This window comes from Electrophorus electricus, chromosome 11 (genome assembly GCF_013358815.1).
Source record: "Electrophorus electricus isolate fEleEle1 chromosome 11, fEleEle1.pri, whole genome shotgun sequence".
Lineage (NCBI taxonomy): Eukaryota > Metazoa > Chordata > Actinopteri > Gymnotiformes > Gymnotidae > Electrophorus > Electrophorus electricus.
The window spans coordinates 24,018,671-24,040,318 of record NC_049545.1 but is presented as its reverse complement, the minus strand read 5'-3'; the positions used below and the strand labels follow the sequence as shown (position 1 = coordinate 24,040,318).

The 21,648-nt window shown below is 49.0% G+C and overlaps 1 protein-coding gene across 1 annotated transcript in view; it reads right to left on the bottom strand.

The window, feature by feature from the left end:
* Nucleotides 1–21,648, bottom strand: part of cntln (centlein, centrosomal protein) — a 93,640-nt gene that overhangs the window by 50,067 nt on the left and 21,925 nt on the right. The window contains exons 9-10 of the mRNA XM_035531883.1: nt 10,387–10,617; nt 3,893–4,072 (exon numbers count right to left, since the gene is read on the bottom strand). Coding sequence (XP_035387776.1) covers nt 3,893–4,072; nt 10,387–10,617 — 411 coding nt within the window. The remainder of the gene's footprint in view (nt 1–3,892; nt 4,073–10,386; nt 10,618–21,648) is intronic.

Sequence of the window (21,648 nt, the reverse complement as noted above, 5' to 3'; positions counted from 1 at the left end):
CTGGAGAAAAGTGAAATCATGTATTCACGAAACCCTTGCATCACTGATTCTGTAACCCAGTAAGGCTGATTGATTGAGACTGATGATCAATCAATTAATTAATTAATTCAGGGGTCACTGCTAACCAACCTCCCTTCTCCAACCAGCCGGTCACAGTGCACTACCTTGCACTGAGAGGGATGCAGAGGCGATCAGGCTGGGCTTAACACACGGACCAGAACTGCCCTCATCTCCCAAAATAACAAACAGCTGGTGAGTGGCCGATCTCTCTCTCTCACACACACACACACACACACACACACACACTAAACAGTGGGGTTATGCAGCGATCAGTAGCTGACAGCAGCAGTGGCAGTGATGGGTCATGTGCACAGAGGTGCCATGGTCTGACCCCCTCGAGGACTGTGCTGAGGGGAAAAAAAAAAAAAAAGACACCACTACGGTCATCACCGTAGACTCACACACTACCAGAGGCATCAAAAAAATAATAAATTAGCTAGTGTCGTTTCCAGTGAAGACCTACCTAACAGTCTTCCGTGGAAGCTTGATTGATGAAACATGATAACGCATATCCGATTCATAATCACAGTTCCCAGACTGGGATGGCATGCTAGGAAAAGTACACTTATAATTAAAAGTTTTCCATTATTATGAATGTTGTGGATAATGAAATTAAGCCAACAGGAACCAGCGGTACACATACACTAAGGCTCATGAGAGCTGGTATCTGGGGAAGTAGTGGCTCAGAGGTTAAGGTAGTTGACTAGTAATCGGAAGGTTGCCAGTTCATGTACCACCACTGCCAAGTTGCCACTGTTGGGCCCCTGAGCAAGACCCTTAACCCTCAATTACTCAAATTGTACTCAGTCATAATTGTAAGTTGCTTTGAATAAATAAGCATGTCTTTTCTGGGTGATGTATACTCCATAATGTACTTGGTCACTCTGTAATTGTACAGTGTTTGTTCATTTGGCTACACTCCAGCACACCGCATTTAAAAGGAAACGAAGATAAATCTCCATGCCCTAATTGCAGAACATTACAGGACTAAAGGACCATTTTACACACACTTTCTCCATTTAAAGAGAGCGTAGATAATCCAGCATGTTGTTCCTTGGCCAGTTGCATGCGGTTACATCACTGTTGTATTGAGAAGATCGAGATGTTTCTGAGGTATTAATAACCAGAGCCCGTTACTCTTGTCAGCATGGGCATTAAACCATACGTAATAGTTGTGTGGTAGACCACCATGAAACAGAACAGATCAAAACAGGGCTATAACCAAAACACTGTTTGGTAAATTGTTAATAAGACAGAATGCACTGGTGAACACAACACTAGCAAACATCCTAGAAGACCATGGACCATCCACAGAAGAAAGACTTTCTTCCCCATGAAAAACTACTGAGAAGCATAAAGGTGTGGACGTGTCAGACCTCAGAACTTTGCCAGATGATGCAACACAGTAGAAGGTCTGAAGGCCAGAATAAAGGCTCCTTCAAAAGCACATACTGAAATGTCTGCAGAGTTCTGTGACAAAGTGTTATGGAGAGATGAGACAGATTAAGCTACACCAGAGTGAAGAAACGAAGAAAGTGTTGGGGTGGGGGGGACCACGAAGCATCTTGACGCCAAAAGCACAGTATCTCATCTATAAAACATGATGGCCCAGACACGTATGAATGCCCACGGAACCCAACCAAAACCTGCAAACCCACAGGTCTTTAATAAAGGAGGGGCTCGCCAACGATGCCATAATCATCCAACTACAACACCGACTTGTTGGTATGAGATCTTATTTTTAAATATTGCATAGTAGACCATAGCTGACTGCTAGTGCCTTAAATAGTCAACGATTCATTGAGTCACCCAGTACCCAATTTCTATTTTATTTCTAAAACTGTTTTAAATGTCTTTCGGTTGTTTGAAACCGTGAGCTACATCTGGTTTTGTGGTTGTTCCCCACTTGGAGACGTTGTTTGGACAGTTCCAATGATCTTAAAGAAGAAAGGGGGGGGGGGGGGAAACAGCTCCACTGATCTAACACCATCCAGATGGGATCTTTGATAATTCTTTGAATAAATTCACATGTCAGATTTCTGCCATCTTTGTCTCAGGGTGTGACCAAGGCATTTTTCACTACCTCTTCCCCTGATCGTAAGGAGGGGTGCCAGTCCCTGTGGAGATCATGTTAAATACCCTGCAATCGAATGTGATGATCTTTATTCTTTACCCTCCTACCCGACATTTCACTCATTTCTAATCCACTGAGCTGGAATGCAGAGCAAAGACAACACAAACCTGGTGTCATCACTACGGTGTAGATTACTCACTACAGTGAAGATTACTCACTACGGTGTAGATTACTCACTACAGTGAAGATTACTCACTACGGTGAAGATTACTCACTACAGTGAAGATTACTCCCAGACTACAGTGAAGATTACTCACTACGGTGTAGATTACTCCGAGACTACAGTGAAGATTACTCACTACAGTGAAGATTACTCCCAGACTACAGTGAAGATTACTCACTACGGTGTAGATTACTCCCAGACTACAGTGAAGATTACTCACTACAGTGAAGATTACTCCCAGACTACAGTGAAGATTACTCACTACAGTGAAGATTACTCCCAGACTACAGTGAAGATTACTCACTACAGTGAAGATTACTCCCAGACTACAGTGAAGATTACTCACTACAGTGAAGATTACTCACTACGGTGTAGATTACTCCCAGACTACAGTGAAGATTACTCACTACAGTGAAGATTACTCACTACGGTGTAGATTACTCCCAGACTACAGTGAAGATTACTCACTACAGTGAAGATTACTCCCAGACTACAGTGAAGATTACTCACTACGGTGTAGATTACTCTCAGACTACAGTGAAGACTACTCACTACGGTGAAGATTACTCACTACAGTGAAGATTACTCCCAGACTACAGTGAAGATTACTCACTACGGTGTAGATTACTCCCAGACTACAGTGAAGATTACTCACTACAGTGAAGATTACTCCCAGACTACAGTGAAGATTACTCACTACGGTGTAGATTACTCCCAGACTACAGTGAAGATTACTCACTACAGTGAAGATTACTCCCAGACTACAGTGAAGATTACTCACTACAGTGAAGATTACTCCCAGACTACAGTGAAGATTACTCACTACAGTGAAGATTACTCCCAGACTACAGTGAAGATTACTCACTACAGTGAAGATTACTCCCAGACTACAGTGAAGATTACTCACTACAGTGTAGATTACTCCCAGACTACAGTGAAGATTACTCACTACAGTGTAGATTACTCCCAGACTACAGTGAAGATTACTCCCAGACTACAGTGAAGATTACTCACTACAGTGAAGATTACTCCCAGACTACAGTGAAGATTACTCACTACGGTGTAGATTACTCTCAGACTACAGTGAAGATTACTCACTACGGTGTAGATTACTCACAAACTACAGTGTAGCCTGCACTTTTTTGTTTTGGAATTGACTGTGTTCATGCCTTCCCCCCCACAGTGTTTTAGTTTAAGGTGATATGTCTGCAAAAAAGCACTTTTGTTTTGTCCAGAGAGATGAGAAGTTTCAGAGTGCCTGGACCCAAGGCATGCGTGAGATCCAGCACAGGGGCACCTGGCCACAGCAGGGAGCGGGCAAGACACACCGAACGACATCACATGATACGCCTTAGTCAGAATGACAGGAAAAGAAATACCCTGGTCTTAGATGTGTGCGCACACGCACGCACACACACACACACACGCGCACACACACACACACACACACACACACACACACACGGCTGAGGCCCACAGACGCAGACGCTAAGCTCAGGCAGGTGTGTGGATGCTTTTCTACGGAGCTGCGGTACCTGGTGGGAGAGTCGCGTGGCTCCAGAGCCCTGGGTTCCGGAGAAGGAGGAGGAGAGGGGGGGGCCTGCCGGAGGCTCACAGCCCATTGCCACCTCCTCATCCTGGGGGACAGGAACACGAGGCCGGACTGGCTGGTCTAGGACATCGTACTGCTGCTGCTCCTCAGCCGGTCGGGGCACCTGCTGGTGTACGCACACACACACACACGCGCACACACACGCGCACACACACACACACACACACACACTAGACTTACACTACACACCAATACTGAATATATCTTAATGATCTATATCCAATAGACTTACACTACACACTAATATTGAATTTCTTGGCTGATACGATAACCGATAATTAGCACCTTGTGGCCATAACCAATATTAATAACCCATAATTGTACTTTTAAAACAAGTTCAAAGTATCATCTATATATAAAGATCAATGGCTGTAAGATATGCTAAACTCTAGAAATGGATCATAAATTAATTTTATGTAGCCATGTCACAGGTAAATCAGACATCAGTGTCACTAGAAATGTTGCTCTTAACAAAAGGGGAAACCTGTGAAACCTGTGGCTAAAAACCCCCCAGAAAACAAAGCATTACAGCAGAACTCCACTGTCAACAAAAAAAACAACTGGTGTGAAATTTAAAATCAATTGTGTTGGAAAAAACAATGAATGGTGTGAAAATGAAGTATTAATAAACAGTTTGCACTTTACAAAAGAAATGGAACCATCTCTGAGGATTATCCCTGCAGTATTACATAAAGGAAACAGGAAGCTTAATATGTCAGATAGGTGAAAATGATTCATTATTGACCAAAGTTCTAATACCAAACCGATAATGATAAATTAAAAATTGTCTTTATCGACAAATTATATTTTGGCTGCCAGTGTTTTGTGTACCTGTACTTTACACATTACACATTTACCAACACTCCACCCTGAGGTCAAGGATCAGCTGTGTGTGTGTGTGTGTGTGTGTATGCAGCCATTAAATGAAGGCATCCTGCACATCATATGGAGGGATGCACACACGTGCACGCACACACACACATACATACACACGTGCACACGCACGTGCACACCACAGAGACTAGGGCACATGGCTTCACCTCAGTATGTGTGTAAGAGGGAAAAAGACTGAAACACAAGTGTCATTGTGTATTAGTTGCTACACACTTCAGGATGCTGTTATACACCTGGAATTCTGGGTAAGTAAACCACAGAAACTGAGGGACATAACGGCGACATTAAGCACTAGCTCACGCCTGGGCCCGAATACTGACACCCATGACGCTACAATTAAAACCCGTTAATCCAGCACGTACCACTAATGTCCGGCAAACACCGCGAGCGCACAACCTGAGCAAGGCCTCCGCCATGTCAAAGTCTGATCGGTATGATGGGGCGATCAGCTGAACCTTGCAGGCCAGACCGAGAGCCGAGCCTGACGGGCAGGCTTTGGTGCCTGGCTTTGTTCAGCAGGCCTGAGGTAATGAAAAACAGCACCCCTGTCACCACCTTTGGGTTCCTGATTGCATTATCAAACCTGCAGCCATGCTTGGCATCTGAGTGTGACCTTGTTAACTGCCAGGGTAATTAAGTTTAACCAATTGGGAGAAAGGATGATAAATTATTAGCAGGAAGATTTTTGTTCACATTTTATTAAATTGGCCTGTCAAAGGGGTTGGCCAAATTATCAGGGGCCTCGTTTGTTGGAGGCCAGCCATATTGCTGCATCTGTTACAATTATTTATAATTTCAAGCAGTCCAAAAAAAAAAAAAAAAAAAACCTACCGATTTAGGCAGCAACCGCGTAAAGCAATTTACAAATTATCTGATGAGGGAGTGTTTGAGGCTTTTCTCTCATTTCCAGCCAGCAAAGAAGAGACTAGGGAGAGAGGGAGGGAGAGGGGCAGAGAAAGAGAGAGAGAGAGAAAGACAGAATGAGAGATGGAAAGTAAGAGAGAAAGAGAGAGAGTAGAAAGGCGTGCTGTAATTACAGAAGGCGATTAGGCTCTTGTGGGATCTGGCTGGTATGAGAGGACCCAGTGTAGATGGGGCAGGAACATATGCAGGGGCTCGTGATGGTTCTCCCCGGGGCTCCTGACCCGTCGGCGGGCGCACGCACGAGGGCTGCATGCGAATTAGCAGAGCACCCCGCTGCTAACACGCCACACGCGTGCCGTTTACCGCCCAAAACAAACCAGACTGGCGCTAATTACCCGGCCGACGCAGAACGGACCGGCCCACGGGTGCCAGCAGGCAGCCGGCCCGGACGGGTCCGGACGGGCTTCCGTCGCTCGGGTGCTCATACACAGAGAGGAAAGAAAGAACTTTTAGCAGATTTCAGTGCGTTTAAACACAGCTGGACACAATTTGCACATAGAAGCATCTCCTGTAATATAATCGCATGTATGCATGTTTTGATTTAAATGTACAGGCTGTGTGAGGGTCTGTGTGTGTGCAAGAAAAAACAACTAAAAAAAAACAACTAAAAAAATAATATTATTATTATCTCAGATTGTAGGCCAGATAAGTGCAGTTATGTGCAAGCGTAAGTGCGTATTTATATACTGTAGTTTGAGTAAGGTGTGTGTGTGTGTGTGAGAGAGAGACCTATGAGCCCAGACCACATGGCCAGAGTATATTAACAAGCATCAGTACACACAGCTCTGGTCTTATGAGAACACTCTAACTACTACAGACACAAACACCAGTCACAGCACCACACTGGCCTCATTATCAGACCAAACACCAGTCATAGCACAGCTCCTCATAGCACCACAGTGGCCCTGTTATCAGACGTTATCCTTACCAACATCACAGCTCATCTGAAGGAAAGGTCAGTACCAGCCCAGTTACAGATGTAAACTGCTGGTGTACACATAAAACCTCTGGAAAAATACTTCAAATGTGACATAAGTGTAAGTCTAAGAAACAAACTTGGCAAAACACGGTGCCGTAGATGGTGGCAGAAACGTCCAAGAAATGTTTTCCTCTATATTAAATGATCTCTATATCTGAGTTTTTATTTTAGCTACAAACAAGCCACATTTCCAGCTCATATCACTAACTCACACCAGCTATTAAACAAATGTATGAAGATTTATGCCCCATAGAGGATATTTATTTAGTTACACCTCAGTCTGACGGTGGGTAGCATCCATATCATCACCATGAGGCACAGGTATGTTGTGTGTTCTGTTTTTAAATTCATGATGGCTTTGATGTTAGCTGCTGCCAAGTCTCAAATCAATCTGTTTGTATCTTTTGCAGGTATTCAGTTGTTCTATAATTAAGATTGTAGGAAAAAAAGGTACTCAGCACTGTAACATTTTAAGATACGCAAGATGGCCTTACCGAAGGAATTTTAAGGTACTGTTGCCTAAAACTCTGTTTATTGATCATCTATCATTTTAGCAAATTAGCGAGTCTTTGCCAGCTCTTTAAATTCACTGGCTGTGAGCAAAAATCTTTTATCTCATATCACCAAATTTGATGCACTTCAAATTTGGTGATATGAGATGAAAACCTCCAGAACTCAGTGTAAGTTCTGTTCTCTATTAAGTATAGTAAGTAACCCGCACAAGTAAGTATAGTAACCCACACAAGTTAACTGATGTAATTAAAATTATAATCTGCAATTTCCAATAATTTTTAACCATGAAATCAGAAACCTTTCAATTATTTTAAGCAAACATGCACACGCCAGCTAATTGGCGGAGAGGCCTGTGGCCAGCCGTGGTCAGGCTGTCGGCTCAGGGCTTGGGGGTGTGTGCGCTGGGCTCACGCCAGCCCCTCCGCATGGCGTCCATGATCAAAGGAAGCAGGACTGCTACTCTAAACATGACCCCACATAACAAGACGCAGCAGCACAGGGTGGGGGTGGGGTGTGGGAGCTGACACTTCAATTATACATCTGACAGCTCCTGCATTCATTCACCAGTGTTAACACACACACACACACACACACACACACACACACTATACTGCTATTGGAGGAAGTGGCCCAGTCCCAGGTTGTTCCGGGGGGGAGTACAAGACAGACAGAAAGAAAGAGAGAGCTGGAGAGAGAGAGACAGAGAGAGAAAGCTATACAAGTTTCATCAGCTCAGAGCAAGGCTCTATCTCAAGGGTTAAGCAACTGTTTTCATTAGTTCCCTGCTTCTTACTTCCATGGCGATGTAATAGAAAAGTATGAATAACACGAATGCTGCTAAATCAAAACAACGTGCCGGGGCAGTCTGCATTGCCCCGCAGGTCGCCCCGGCGCTACAGGGACCACGTCTTGAACTAACGGCACATCCGTTGGCCGCAAAGTCACATGGTTCCCATGCAGGGCTGTGGTACAGGCTGGGGGTTGGGTGATGTTGGGGCAGACGTAGGGTGGCTTTTTCTCGAATAACCGCCTGGTTACAATTACAAACTGCTTGTCTGAAATTTACGGCCCAAGGTCCTGGGGTGCACAGAGAGACATGACGGATGGCGACCACAACACACACTCCTGACCAGAGTGGGCTATCGCCATGACAACCTGGGAAAAAAACACCCCATCTCCCAGCCTTAGGGGTTCCTGTGGCAGCTGACCACCTGGCGGCAACTGCTGAGCCTGCAGCAAGGCGGGGACATTGTCCCCAGCTCGCCCAGGTGGGCCATCTCGGAGCTGTGTGGGGACAGGCCCATCCGCTCCTAATAAACACCACACACTGCCGTCCGAACCACATACGTCTACACAGGGCACAGACTTGGCCAGACGGTCCGAGACTCTCTCTGAGACCAGGAGCTCCTCAGCACTCATTAACTCGCCTACTCAGGAGTGCCGGCCAGACGATCTCAGCATCCACCATGACTGGACCGGTCTCAGACTGAGCCGCACAGGTCTGGCTGCCGAGAGGACCGTAGCAGGTCCTGGGTGTGTCTTGACCTTGCTCACCTCATTAGCCTGGTGCTGTGGTGCTGGAGAAGACAACCACCACCCCAGGAACAGGAGCGACGGAGGTCAGATGCACAGCAGGGCAACAAACAGTGTGTGGAGCTCCTCCCCCTCATTAGCATACAGTTCGCAGCAGCCTAATTTAAATGTGTGACCTCACACCCCGCACCCCCAGCCAGTGTCTCCCAGTTGCACTACTCTCCCTCAATCAGCTCTTTGATCATCTCCAACAGAAACGTCCAAACATTTAAAATTTAAATAAAGCTCTCAAAAAAAGCATTAGAATTGAACAGGTGCTTGCAAGGAAGTTGTTACAGAATTCCAGATTACGGAGGAACACGCACCCTGTCCGTGTAATTCCAGGCAGGGAAGCCGGCAGGCTCGGGATGGCCGAGGTGTTCGCTTTGATGTCGGCGGGGAGGCAAGCTGAGAAACAAAGGTGCGATGCAGGAACTACATGCGCTCAGTAAACATGGTTTAATATTGATGCAGCACATCCCATCGCCACAGAAAACATTCGCTGATTAGTGAAGATGTGATCTGCCTTAAGCTGGCACAGGTGCCTAGTAGTGCAAACACAAGCATACAGCTCTACACAAACCCATTCAAGCCCATTCTTGCTCCAAATTCCGTTGTGTTAAGTGTGGCCCTGTAGATATGCATATTAATTGCTAAGTATTAATTACTAAGTTTCTCTCAGCTGTAGCTGTATTTAATGATTTGCTAATTGATCTATTTATATGTGGGATAACTGCCAAAGAGGAATATTGAACCATTTCCCTCCAATTTCCCTCCAGTGCTGCTACACACTCCCATCTGGCCACACCTACTGAACCACACCTACCTGAAGCCCTCTTCCAAAGCCCACCTGGCAACACCTACCTTCTCACCTGTCCTGTTAAATCATAAAGGTACACACTCCAACATGTGCTTTCCTAAAAATAACTACAACATTTCCATCTTACATATGCTCTACAAACAGGATTCACAGCTCAGCTCACAAATAAGACACGTGTAGCAGAAAACAGTACAGGCTGTTAAACAAAACCAGACGAGTCAGAAGACAGCTGACTGTGTGTCTTGACTGTGTGTGTGTGTGTATGTGTGTGTGTTAGACTATAATGTTAAAAAGATTAATGTTCAGAACAGTCTCTCTCATGCTATAATACGCTGTATTAGGTTTTATAAGAAGCAGTTCAAGTTTTTGTTTTCATTTATAGTTCAGCTTTCAGTTTAGTAAGAATCTGTTTTACACAATGACGCTATACACTACTTCATAGAAATCTTCTGCTTTGAAACCAAACAGAATCTTGACTATATCAATTCTTACACTGCTAATATGTGTATCTGTATGCATGAAACCATTTGTCAACTTTTCATGGATATAGAAAACTGTAAAGATGTGTGTGTGTGTGTGTGTGTGTGTGGTTGAGGCATGTTGAAGGACTTATCCTCAGTGTGCGGTTAGCTAAAGTGCACATTAGGCAGTCCTCATCCACCCAGGGACCAGAACGTGACGTAAACTACTCCTCCTGTCCTCAACACGGCCTCACCTCAAAGAGCTGTGGCTGCGGGGGCGGGGCCTGTGGCTGCGGGGGCGGGGCCTGCAGGCAGGCTGCCTCTGCCTGGCACATCCTCTCCCTCAACTGCTGGAGCTCAGCCTGCAGCTGGGAGATGTGGTGGTCCCTCTGATGGAGCTGTGCGCTGAGGACCGTCTCCCTCTGACGCAGGTTGTCCTCACTGCACCGCAGGGCCTGGTAGGACACACTCAACTCAGTGTAGAGCTAAAAGAGAGAGAGAAAGAAAAAGAGAGAAGGGAGAGAGAGAGACACACACACAGAATCAGCAAGAGGGTCATAGAAAGATTGCGGGAGTCAGGCAGAAAGAGAAAGTAAGAGACTTTCTAGAGAATCTGAATCTGTAAACATGTGCTACAGTCAGTTGGTTCAAAAACAGTAGAAACAGCGGACAAGTCCATGTGGAGTTTCCATGGCAATGAGAGAACAGATGCTAAGATCATCAGGAGAACTTAATAGTTCTCTTGAAGAGTGAGGCTTAACTTACAGATAGGCCAGTCATTACACAGGACACACACACACACACACACACACACACACACACACACACACAGAACCTCTGCCAAAATACATATACAGATATACAGAGATCATCTACTCCACCACACACAGAATGCGCCAGTGTGGCTGTGTGTGTTACCAGCTGGTAGGAGGTGACGTGTGTGTGTGTGTGTGTGTGTGTGTGTGTGTGTGTGTGTGTGTGTGTGTGTAACCTGCTGGTAGGAGGAGACGTGTGTGTGTGCGTAACCTGCTGGTAGGAGGTGACGTGTGTGTGTCTGTGTGTGTGTTACCTGCTGGTAGGAGGTGACGTGTGTGTGTGTGTGTGTATATGTTACCTGCTGATAGGAGGTGATGTGTGTGTGTGTGTGTTACCTGCTGGTAGGAGGTGACGTGCGTGTGTGTTACCTGCAGGTAGGAGGTGACGTGCGTGTGTGTTACCTGCTGGTAGGAGGTGACGTGTGAGTGTGTGTTACCTGCTGATAGGAGGTGACGTGTGTGTGTGTTACCTGCTGGGAGGAGGTGATGTGTGTGTGTGTGTGTGTGTTACCTGCTGGTAGGAGGTGACGTGCGTGTGTGTGTGTTACCTGCTGGTAGGAGGTGACGTCTGTGTGTGTGTGTGTGTGTGTGTGTGTGTGTGTGTGTGTGTGTGTGTTACCTGCTGGTAGGAGGTGACGTGTATGTATGTGTGTGTGTGTGTGTGTGACCTGCTGGTAAGAGGTGACGTGTGTGTGTGTGACCTGCTGGTAGGAGGTGACGTGTGTGTGTGTGTGTGTGTGTGTGTGTTACCTGCTGGTAGCAGGTGACGTGTGTGTGTGTGTGTGTGTGTGTGTGTGTGTGTTATCTGCTGGTAGGAGGTGACATGTGTGTGGGTGTGTGTAACCTGCTGGTAGGAGGTGACGTGTGTGTGTGTGTGTGTGTTACCTGCTGGTAGGAGGTGACGTGTGTGTGTGTGTGTGTGTGTGTGTGTGTGTGTGTGTGTGTGTGTATATATGTTACCTGCTGGTATGAGGTGATGTGTGTGTGTGTGTGTGTTACCTGCTGGTAGGAGGTGACGTGCGTGTGTGTGTGTTACCTGCTGGTAGGAGGTGACGTGTGTGTGTGTTACCTGCTGGTAGGAGGTGACGTGTGTGTGTGTGTGTGACCTGCTGGTAAGAGGTGACGTGTGTGTGTGTGTGTTACCTGCTGGTAGGAGGTGACGTGTGTGTATGTGAGTGTGTGTGTGTGTGTGTGTGTGTGTGTGTGTGTGTGTGTGTGACCTGCGGGTAGAAGGTGACGTGTTTGTGTGTGTGTTACCTGCTGGTAGGAGGTGATGTGTGTGTGTGCGTGCGTGCATGCGTGTGACCTGCTGGTAGGAGGTGATGTGTGTGTGTGTGTGTGTGTGTGTGTGTGTGTGTGTGTTACCTGCTGGTAGGAGGTGACGTGTGTGTGTGTGTGTGTGTGTGTGTGTGTGTGTGTGTGTGTGACCTGCTGGTAAGAGGTGATGTGTGTGTGTGTGTGTGTGTGTGTGTGTGTGTGTGTGTGTGTGTGACCTGCTGGTAGGAGGTGACGTGTGTGTGTGTGTGTGTGTTACCTGCTGGTAGGAGGTGATGTGTGTGTGTGTGTGTGTGTGTGTGTGTGTGTGTGTGTGTGTGTGTGACCTGCTGGTAAGAGGTGACGTGTGTGTGTGTGTGACCTGCTGGTAGGAGGTGACGTGTGTGTGTGTGTGTGTGTTACCTGCTGGTAGGAGGTGACGTGTGTTTGTGTGTGTGTTACCTGCTGGTAGGAGGTGACGTGTGTGTGTGTGTGTGTGTCATACCTGCTGATAGGAGGTGACGTGTGAGTGTGTGTTACCTGCTGATAGGAGGTGACGTGTGTGTGTGTGTTACCTGCTGATAGGAGGTGACGTGTGTGTGTGTGTTACCTGCTGGTAGGAGGTGACGTGTGTGTGTGTTACCTGCTGGTAGGAGGTGACGTGTGTGTGTGTGTGTGTGTGTGTGTGTGTGTGTGTGTGTGTGTGTGTGTGACCTGCTGGTAAGAGGTGACGTGTGTGTATGTGTGTTACCTGCTGGTAGGAGGTGACGTGTGTGTATGTGAGTGTGTGTGTGTGTGTGTGTGTGTGTGTGACCTGCGGGTAGGAGGTGACGTGTTTGTGTGTGTGTTACCTGCTGGTAGGAGGTGATGTGTGTGTGTGTGTGTGTGAGTGCGTGTGACCTGCTGGTAGGAGGTGACGTGTGTGTGTGTGTGTGTGTGTGACCTGCTGGTAAGAGGTGATATGTGTGTGTGTGTGTGTGTGTGTGTGTGTGTGTGTGTGTGTGTGTGTGTGTGACCTGCTGGTAGGAGGTGACGTGTGTGTGTGTGTGTGTTACCTGCTGGTAGGAGGTGACGTGTGTGTGTGTGTGCGTGCGTGTGACCTGCTGGTAGGAGGTGATGTGTGTGTGTGTGTGTGTGTGTGTGTGTGTGTGTGTGTGTGTGTGTGTGTGTGTGTGTGACCTGCTGGTAGGAGGTGACGTGTGTGTGTGTGTGTTACCTGCTGGTAGGAGGTGACGTGTGTGTGTGCGTGTGTGTGTGTTACCTGCCGGTAGGAGGTGACGTGTGTGTGTGCGTGTGTACGTGTTACCTCTTGGTAGGAGGTGACGTGTGTGTGTGTGTGTGTGTGACCTGCTGGTAGGAGGTGATGTGTGTGTGTGTGTGTGTTACCTGCTGGTAGGAGGTGACGTGTGTGTGTGTGTGTGTGTGTGTGTGTGTGTGTGTGTATGTGTGTGTGACCTGCTGGTAAGAGGTGATGTGTGTGTGTGTGTGTGTGTGTGTGTGTGTGTGACCTGCTGGTAGGAGGTGACGTGTGTGTGTGTGTGTGTGTGTGTGTGTGTGTGTGTGTGTGTGTGTGTGTGTGTGTGTGACCTGCTGGTAAGAGGTGACGTGTGTGTGTGTGTAACCTGCTGGTAGGAGGTGACGTGTGTGTGTGTGTGTGTGTGTGTGTGTGTGTGTGTGTGTGTGTGTGTGTGTGTGTGTGTGTGTGTGTGTGTTACCTGCTGGTAGGAGGTGACGTGTGTTTGTGTGTGTGTTACCTGCTGGTAGGAGGTGACGTGTGTGTGTGTGTGTGTGTGTGTGTCATACCTGCTGATAGGAGGTGACGTGTGTGTGTGTTACCTGCTGATAGGAGGTGACGTGTGTTACCTGCTGGTAGGAGGTGACGTGTGTGTGTGTGTGTGTGATACCTGTTGATAGGAGGTGACGTGTGTTTGTGCGTGTTACCTGCTGGTAGGAGCTGACGTGTGCGTGTGACCTGCTGGTAGGAGGTGATGTGTGCGCGTGTGACCTGTTGGTAGGAGGTGACGTGTGTGTGTGTGTGTGTGTGTTATCTGCTGGTAGGAGGTGATGTGTGTGTGTGTGTGTGTGTTACCTGCAGGTAAGAGGTGGTGTGTGTGTGTGTGTGTGTGTGTGTGTGTTACCTGCGGGTAGGAGGTGACGTGTGCGCGTGTGTGACTTGCTGGTAGGAGGTGACGTGTGTGTGTTTTACCTGCTGATAGGAGGTGACGTGTGTGTGTGTGTGTGTTACCTCCTGATAGGAGGTAACGTGTGTGTGTATGTGTGTTACCTGCTGGTAGGAGGTGACGTGTGTGTGTGTGTGTGCGTGCGTGTGACCTGCTGGTAGGAGGTGACGTGTGTGTGTGTTACCTGCTGATAGGAGGTGACGTGTGTTACCTGCTGGTAGGAGGTGACGTGTGTGTGTGTGTGTGTGATACCTGTTGATAGGAGGTGACGTGTGTTTGTGCGTGTTACCTGCTGGTAGGAGCTGACGTGTGCGTGTGACCTGCTGGTAGGAGGTGATGTGTGCGCGTGTGACCTGTTGGTAGGAGGTGACGTGTGTGTGTGTGTGTGTGTGTGTGTGTGTGTGTGTTATCTGCTGGTAGGAGGTGATGTGTGTGTGTGTGAGTGTGTTACCTGCAGGTAAGAGGTGGTGTGTGTGTGTGTGTGTGTGTGTGTGTGTGTTACCTGCGGGTAGGAGGTGACGTGTGCGCGTGTGTGACTTGCTGGTAGGAGGTGACGTGTGTGTGTTTTACCTGCTGATAGGAGGTGACGTGTGTGTGTGTGTGTGTTACCTCCTGATAGGAGGTAACGTGTGTGTGTATGTGTGTTACCTGCTGGTAGGAGGTGACGTGTGTGTGTGTGTGTGCGTGCGTGTGACCTGCTGGTAGGAGGTGACGTGTGTGTGTGTTACCTGCTGATAGGAGGTGACGTGTGTTACCTGCTGGTAGGAGGTGACGTGTGTGTGTGTGTGTGTGATACCTGTTGATAGGAGGTGACGTGTGTGTGTGTGTGTGTGTTACCTCCTGATAGGAGGTAACGTGTGTGTGTATGTGTGTTACCTGCTGGTAGGAGGTGACGTGTGTGTGTGTGTGCGTGCGTGTGACCTGCTGGTAGGAGGTGATGTGTGTGTGTGTGTGTGTGTGTGTGTGTGTGTGTGTGTGTGTGTGTGTGTGTGTGTGTGTGACCTGCTGGTAGGAGGTGACGTGTGTGTGTGTGTGTGTGTGTGTGTGTGTGTGTGTGTGTGTGTTACCTGCTGGTAGGAGGTGACGTGTGTTTGTGTGTGTGTTACCTGCTGGTAGGAGGTGACGTGTGTGTGTGTGTGTGTGTGTGTGTGTGTCATACCTGCTGATAGGAGGTGACGTGTGTGTGTGTTACCTGCTGATAGGAGGTGACGTGTGTGTGTTACCTGCTGATAGGAGGTGAAGTGTGTGTGTGTTACCTGCTGGTAGGAGGTGACGTGTGTGTGTGTGTGTGTGTGATACCTGTTGATAGGAGGTGACGTGTGTGTGTGCGTGTTACCTGCTGGTAGGAGCTGACGTGTGCGTGTGCGTGTGCGTGTGACCTGCTGGTAGGAGGTGATGTGTGCGCGTGTGACCTGTTGGTAGGAGGTGACGTGTGTGTGTGTGTGTGTGTGTGTGTGTTATCTGCTGGTAGGAGGTGATGTGTGTGTGTGTTACCTGCAGGTAAGAGGTGGTGTGTGTGTGTGTGTGTGTGTGTGTGTGTGTGTGTGTTACCTGCGGGTAGGAGGTGACGTGTGCGTGTGTGTGTGACCTGCTGGTAGGAGGTGACGTGTGCGCGTGTGTGACCTGCTGGTAGGAGGTGACGTGTGTGTGTGTTACCTGCTGATAGGAGGTGACGTGTGTGTGTGTGTGTTACCTCCTGATAGGAGGTAACGTGTGTGTGTATGTGTGTTACCTGCTGATAGGAGGTGACGTGTGTGTGTGTTACCTGCTGGTAGGAGGTGACGTGTCTGTGTGTGTGTGACCTGCTGGTAGGAGGTGACGTGTGTGTGTGTGTGTTACCTGCTGGTAGGAGGTGACGTGTGTGTGTGTTACCTGCTGGTAGGAGGTGACGTGTGTGTGTGTGTTACCTGCTGGTAGGAGGTGACGTGTGTGTATCTGTTACCTGCTGGTAGGAGGTGAAGTGTGTGTGTATTACATGCTGGTAGGAGGTGACGTGTGTGTGTGTGTGTGTTACCTGCTGGTAGGAGGTGATGTGTGTGTGTGTGTGTGTGTGTGTGTTACCTGCTGATAGGAGGTGACGTGTGTGTGTGTGTGTGTGTGTGTGTTACCTGCTGATAGGAGGTGACGTGTGTGTGTGTTACATACTGGTAGGAGGTGACGTGTGTGTGTGTGTTACCTGCTGGTAGGAGGTGATGTGTGTGTGTGTGTGTGTGTGTGTGTGTGTGTGTGTTACCTGCGGGGAGGAGGTGACGTGTGCGCGTGTGTGACCTGCTGGTAGGAGGTGAAGTGTGTGTGTGTTACCTGCTGATAGGAGGTGACGTGTGCGTGTGTTACATGCTGGTAGGAGGTGACGTGTGTGTGTGTGTTACCTGTTGGTAGGAGGTGATGTGTGTGTGTGTGTGTGTGTGTGTGTGTGTGTGTGTTACATGCTGATAGGAGGTGACGTGTGTGTGTGTGTGTGTTACCTCCTGATAGGAGGTGACGTGTGTGTATGTGTGTTACCTGCTGATAGGAGGTGACGTGTGTGTGTGCGCGTGTTACCTGCTGATAGGAGGTGACGTGTGTGTGTGTTACCTGCTGGTAGAAGGTGACGTGTGTTACCTGCTGGTAGGAGGTGACGTGTGTGTGTGTGTTACCTGCTGATAAGAGGTGACGTGTGTGTGTGCGTGTCTGTTACCTGCTGGTAGGAGGTGAAGTGTGTGTGTGTGTGTGTGTGTGTGTGTGTGTGACCTGCTGGTAAGAGGTGACGTGTGTGTGTGTGACCTGCTGGTAGGAGGTGATGTGTGTGTGTGTGTGTTTGTGTGTGTGTGTGTGTGTGTGTTACCTGCTGGTAGGAGGTGACGTGTGTTTGTGTGTGTGTTACCTGCTGGTAGGAGGTGATGTGTGTTTGTGTGTGTGTTACCTGCTGGTAGGAGGTGACGTGTGTGTGTGTGTGTGTGTGTGTGTGTCATACCTGCTGATAGGAGGTGACATGTGTGTGTGTTACCTGCTGATAGGAGGTGACGTGTGTGTGTTACCTGCTGATAGGAGGTGAAGTGTGTGTGTGTTACCTGCTGGTAGGAGGTGACGTGTGGGTGATACCTGTTGATAGGAGGTGACGTGTGTGTGTGCGTGTTACCTGCTGGTAGGAGCTGACGTGTGCGTGTGCGTGTGCGTGTGACCTGCTGGTAGGAGGTGATGTGTGCGCGTGTGACCTGTTGGTAGGAGGTGACGTGTGTGTGTGTGTGTGTGTGTTATCTGCTGGTAGGAGGTGATGTGTGTGTGTGTTACCTGCAGGTAAGAGGTGGTGTGTGTGTGTGTGTGTGTGTGTGTGTGTGTGTGTGTGTGTGTGTGTGTGTGTGTGTGTTACCTGCGGGTAGGAGGTGACGTGTGCGTGTGTGTGTGACCTGCTGGTAGGAGGTGACGTGTGCGCGTGTGTGACCTGCTGGTAGGAGGTGACGTGTGTGTGTGTTACCTGCTGATAGGAGGTGACGTGTGTGTGTGTGTGTGTGTGTTACCTCCTGATAGGAGGTAACGTGTGTGTGTATGTGTGTTACCTGCTGATAGGAGGTGACGTGTGTGTGTGCGCGTGTTACCTGCTGATAGGAGGTGACGTGTGTGTGTGTTACCTGCTGGTAGAAGGTGACATGTCTGTGTGTGTGTGACCTGCTGGTAGGAGGTGACGTGTGTGTGTGTGTGTTACCTGCTGGTAGGAGGTGACGTGTGTGTGTGTTACCTGCTGGTAGGAGGTGACGTGTGTGTGTGTGTTACCTGCTGGTAGGAGGTGACGTGTGTGTATCTGTTACCTGCTGGTAGGAGGTGAAGTGTGTGTGTATTACATGCTGGTAGGAGGTGACGTGTGTGTGTGTGTGTGTTACCTGCTGGTAGGAGGTGATGTGTGTGTGTGTGTGTGTGTGTGTTACCTGCTGATAGGAGGTGACGTGTGTGTGTGTGTGTGTGTGTTACCTGCTGATAGGAGGTGACGTGTGTGTGTGTTACATACTGGTAGGAGGTGACGTGTGTGTGTGTGTTACCTGCTGGTAGGAGGTGATGTGTGTGTGTGTGTGTGTGTGTGTGTGTGTGTTACCTGCGGGGAGGAGGTGACGTGTGCGCGTGTGTGACCTGCTGGTAGGAGGTGAAGTGTGTGTGTGTTACCTGCTGATAGGAGGTGACGTGTGTGTGTGTTACATGCTGGTAGGAGGTGACGTGTGTGTGTGTGTTACCTGCTGGTAGGAGGTGATGTGTGTGTGTGTGTGTTTGTGTGTGTGTGTGTGTGTGTGTGTGTGTTACATGCTGATAGGAGGTGACGTGTGTGTGTGTGTTACCTCCTGATAGGAGGTGACGTGTGTGTATGTGTGTTACCTGCTGATAGGAGGTGACGTGTGTGTGTGCGCGTGTTACCTGCTGATAGGAGGTGACGTGTGTGTGTGTTACCTGCTGGTAGAAGGTGACGTGTGTTACCTGCTGGTAGGAGGTGACGTGTGTGTGTGTGTTACCTGCTGATAAGAGGTGACGTGTGTGTGTGCGTGTCTGTTACCTGCTGGTAGGAGGTGACGTGTGTGTGTGTGACCTGCTGGTAGGAGGTGACGTGTGTGTGTGTGACCTGCTGGTAGGAGGTGATGTGTGTGTGTGTGTGTGTGTGTGTGTGTGTGTGTATGTGACCTGCTGGTAAGAGGTGACGTGTGTGTGTGTGACCTGCTGGTAGGAGGTGATGTGTGTGTGTGTGTGTTTGTGTGTGTGTGTGTGTGTGTGTGTGTTACCTGCTGGTAGGAGGTGACGTGTGTTTGTGTGTGTGTTACCTGCTGGTAGGAGGTGACGTGTGTGTGTGTGTGTGTGTGTGTGTGTTACCTGCTGATAGGAGGTGACGTGTGTGTGTGTTACCTGCTGATAGGAGGTGACGTGTGTGTGTTACCTGCTGATAGGAGGTGAAGTGTGTGTGTGTTACCTGCTGGTAGGAGGTGACGTGTGTGTGTGTGTGTGTGTGATACCTGTTGATAGGAGGTGACGTGTGTGTGTGCGTGTTACCTGCTGGTAGGAGCTGACGTGTGCGTGCGCGTGTGCGTGTGACCTGCTGGTAGGAGGTGATGTGTGCGCGTGTGACCTGTTGGTAGGAGGTGACGTGTGTGTGTGTGTGTGTGTGTGTGTGTGTGTGTGTGTGTGTGTTATCTGCTGGTAGGAGGTGATGTGTGTGTGTGTTACCTGCAGGTAAGAGGTGGTGTGTGTGTGTGTGTGTGTGTGTGTGTGTGTGTGTGTGTGTGTGTGTGTGTGTGTTACCTGCGGGTAGGAGGTGATGTGTGCGTGTGTGTGTGACCTGCTGGTAGGAGGTGACGTGTGCGCGTGTGTGACCTGCTGGTAGGAGGTGACGTGTGTGTGTGTTACCTGCTGATAGGAGGTGACGTGTGTGTGTGTGTGTGTGTTACCTCCTGATAGGAGGTAACGTGTGTGTGTATGTGTGTTACCTGCTGATAGGAGGTGACGTGTGTGTGTGCGCGTGTTACCTGCTGATAGGAGGTGACGTGTGTGTGTGTTACCTGCTGGTAGAAGGTGACATGTGTGTTACCTGCTGGTAGGAGGTGACGTGTGTGTGTGTGTTACCTGCTGATAAGAGGTGACGTGTGTGTGTGCGTGTCTGTTACCTGCTGGTAGGAGGTGAAGTGTGTGTGTGTGTGTGTGTGTGTGTGTGTGTGTGTGTGTGTGTGTGTGTGACCTGCTGGTAAGAGGTGACGTGTGTGTGTGTGACCTGCTGGTAGGAGGTGACGTGTGTGTGTGTGTGTGTGTGTGTGTGTGTGTGTGTGTGTGTGTGTGTGTGTTACCTGCTGGTAGGAGGTGACGTGTGTTTGTGTGTGTGTTACCTGCTGGTAGGAGGTGACGTGTGTGTGTGTGTGTCATACCTGCTGATAGGAGGTGACGTGTGTGTGTGTTACCTGCTGATAGGAGGTGACGTGTGTGTGTTACCTGCTGATAGGAGGTGAAGTGTGTGTGTGTTACCTGCTGGTAGGAGGTGACGTGTGTGTGTGTGTGTGTGATACCTGTTGATAGGAGGTGACGTGTGTGTGTGCGTGTGACCTGCTGGTAGGAGGTGATGTGTGCGCGTGTGACCTGTTGGTAGGAGGTGACGTGTGTGTGTGTGTGTGTGTGTGTGTTACCTGCGGGTAGGAGGTGACGTGTGCGTGTGTGTGTGACCTGCTGGTAGGAGGTGACGTGTGCGCGTGTGTCACCTGCTGGTAGGAGGTGACGTGTGTGTGTGTTACCTGCTGATAGGAGGTGACGTGTGTGTGTGTGTGTGTGTTACCTCCTGATAGGAGGTAACGTGTGTGTGTATGTGTGTTACCTGCTGATAGGAGGTGACGTGTGTGTGTGTGCGTGTGCGTGTTACCTGCTGATAGGAGGTGACGTGTGTGTGTGTTACCTGCTGGTAGGAGGTGACGTGTCTGTGTGTGTGTGACCTGCTGGTAGGAGGTGACGTGTGTGTGTGTGTGTGTTACCTGCTGGTAGGAGGTGACGTGTGTGTGTGTTACCTGCTGGTAGGAGGTGACGTGTGTGTGTGTGTTACCTGCTGGTAGGAGGTGACGTGTGTGTGTCTGTTACCTGCTGGTAGGAGGTGAAGAGTGTGTGTGTTACCTGCTGATAGGAGGTGACGTGTGTGTGTGTTACATACTGGTAGGAGGTGACGTGTGTGTGTGTGTTACCTGCTGGTAGGAGGTGATGTGTGTGTGTGTGTGTGTGTGTGTGTGTGTGTGTGTTACCTGCTGATAGGAGGTGACGTGTGTGTGTGTGTGTTACCTCCTGATAGGAGGTAACGTGTGTGTGTATGTGTGTTACCTGCTGATAGGAGGTGACGTGTGTGTATGTGTGTTACCTGCTGATAGGAGGTGACGTGTGTGTGTGCGCGTGTTACCTGCTGATAGGAGGTGACGTGTGTGTGTGTTACCTGCTGGTAGGAGGTGACGTGTGTGTGTGTGTGTGTGTGTTACCTGCTGGTAGGAGGTGACGTGTCTGTGTGTGTGTGACCTGCTGGTAGGAGGTGACGTGTGTGTGTGTTACATACTGGTAGGAGGTGACGTGTGTGTGTGTGTTACCTGCTGGTAGGAGTTGATGTGTGTGTGTGTGTGTGTGTGTGTGTGTGTGTTACCTGCTGGTAGGAGGTGACGTGTGTGTGTGTGTGTGTGTGTGTGTGTGTTACCTGCTGGTAGGAGGTGACGTGTCTGTGTGTGTGTGACCTGCTGGTAGGAGGTGACGTGTGTGTGTGTGTGTGTTACCTGCTGGTAGGAGGTGACGTGTGTGTGTG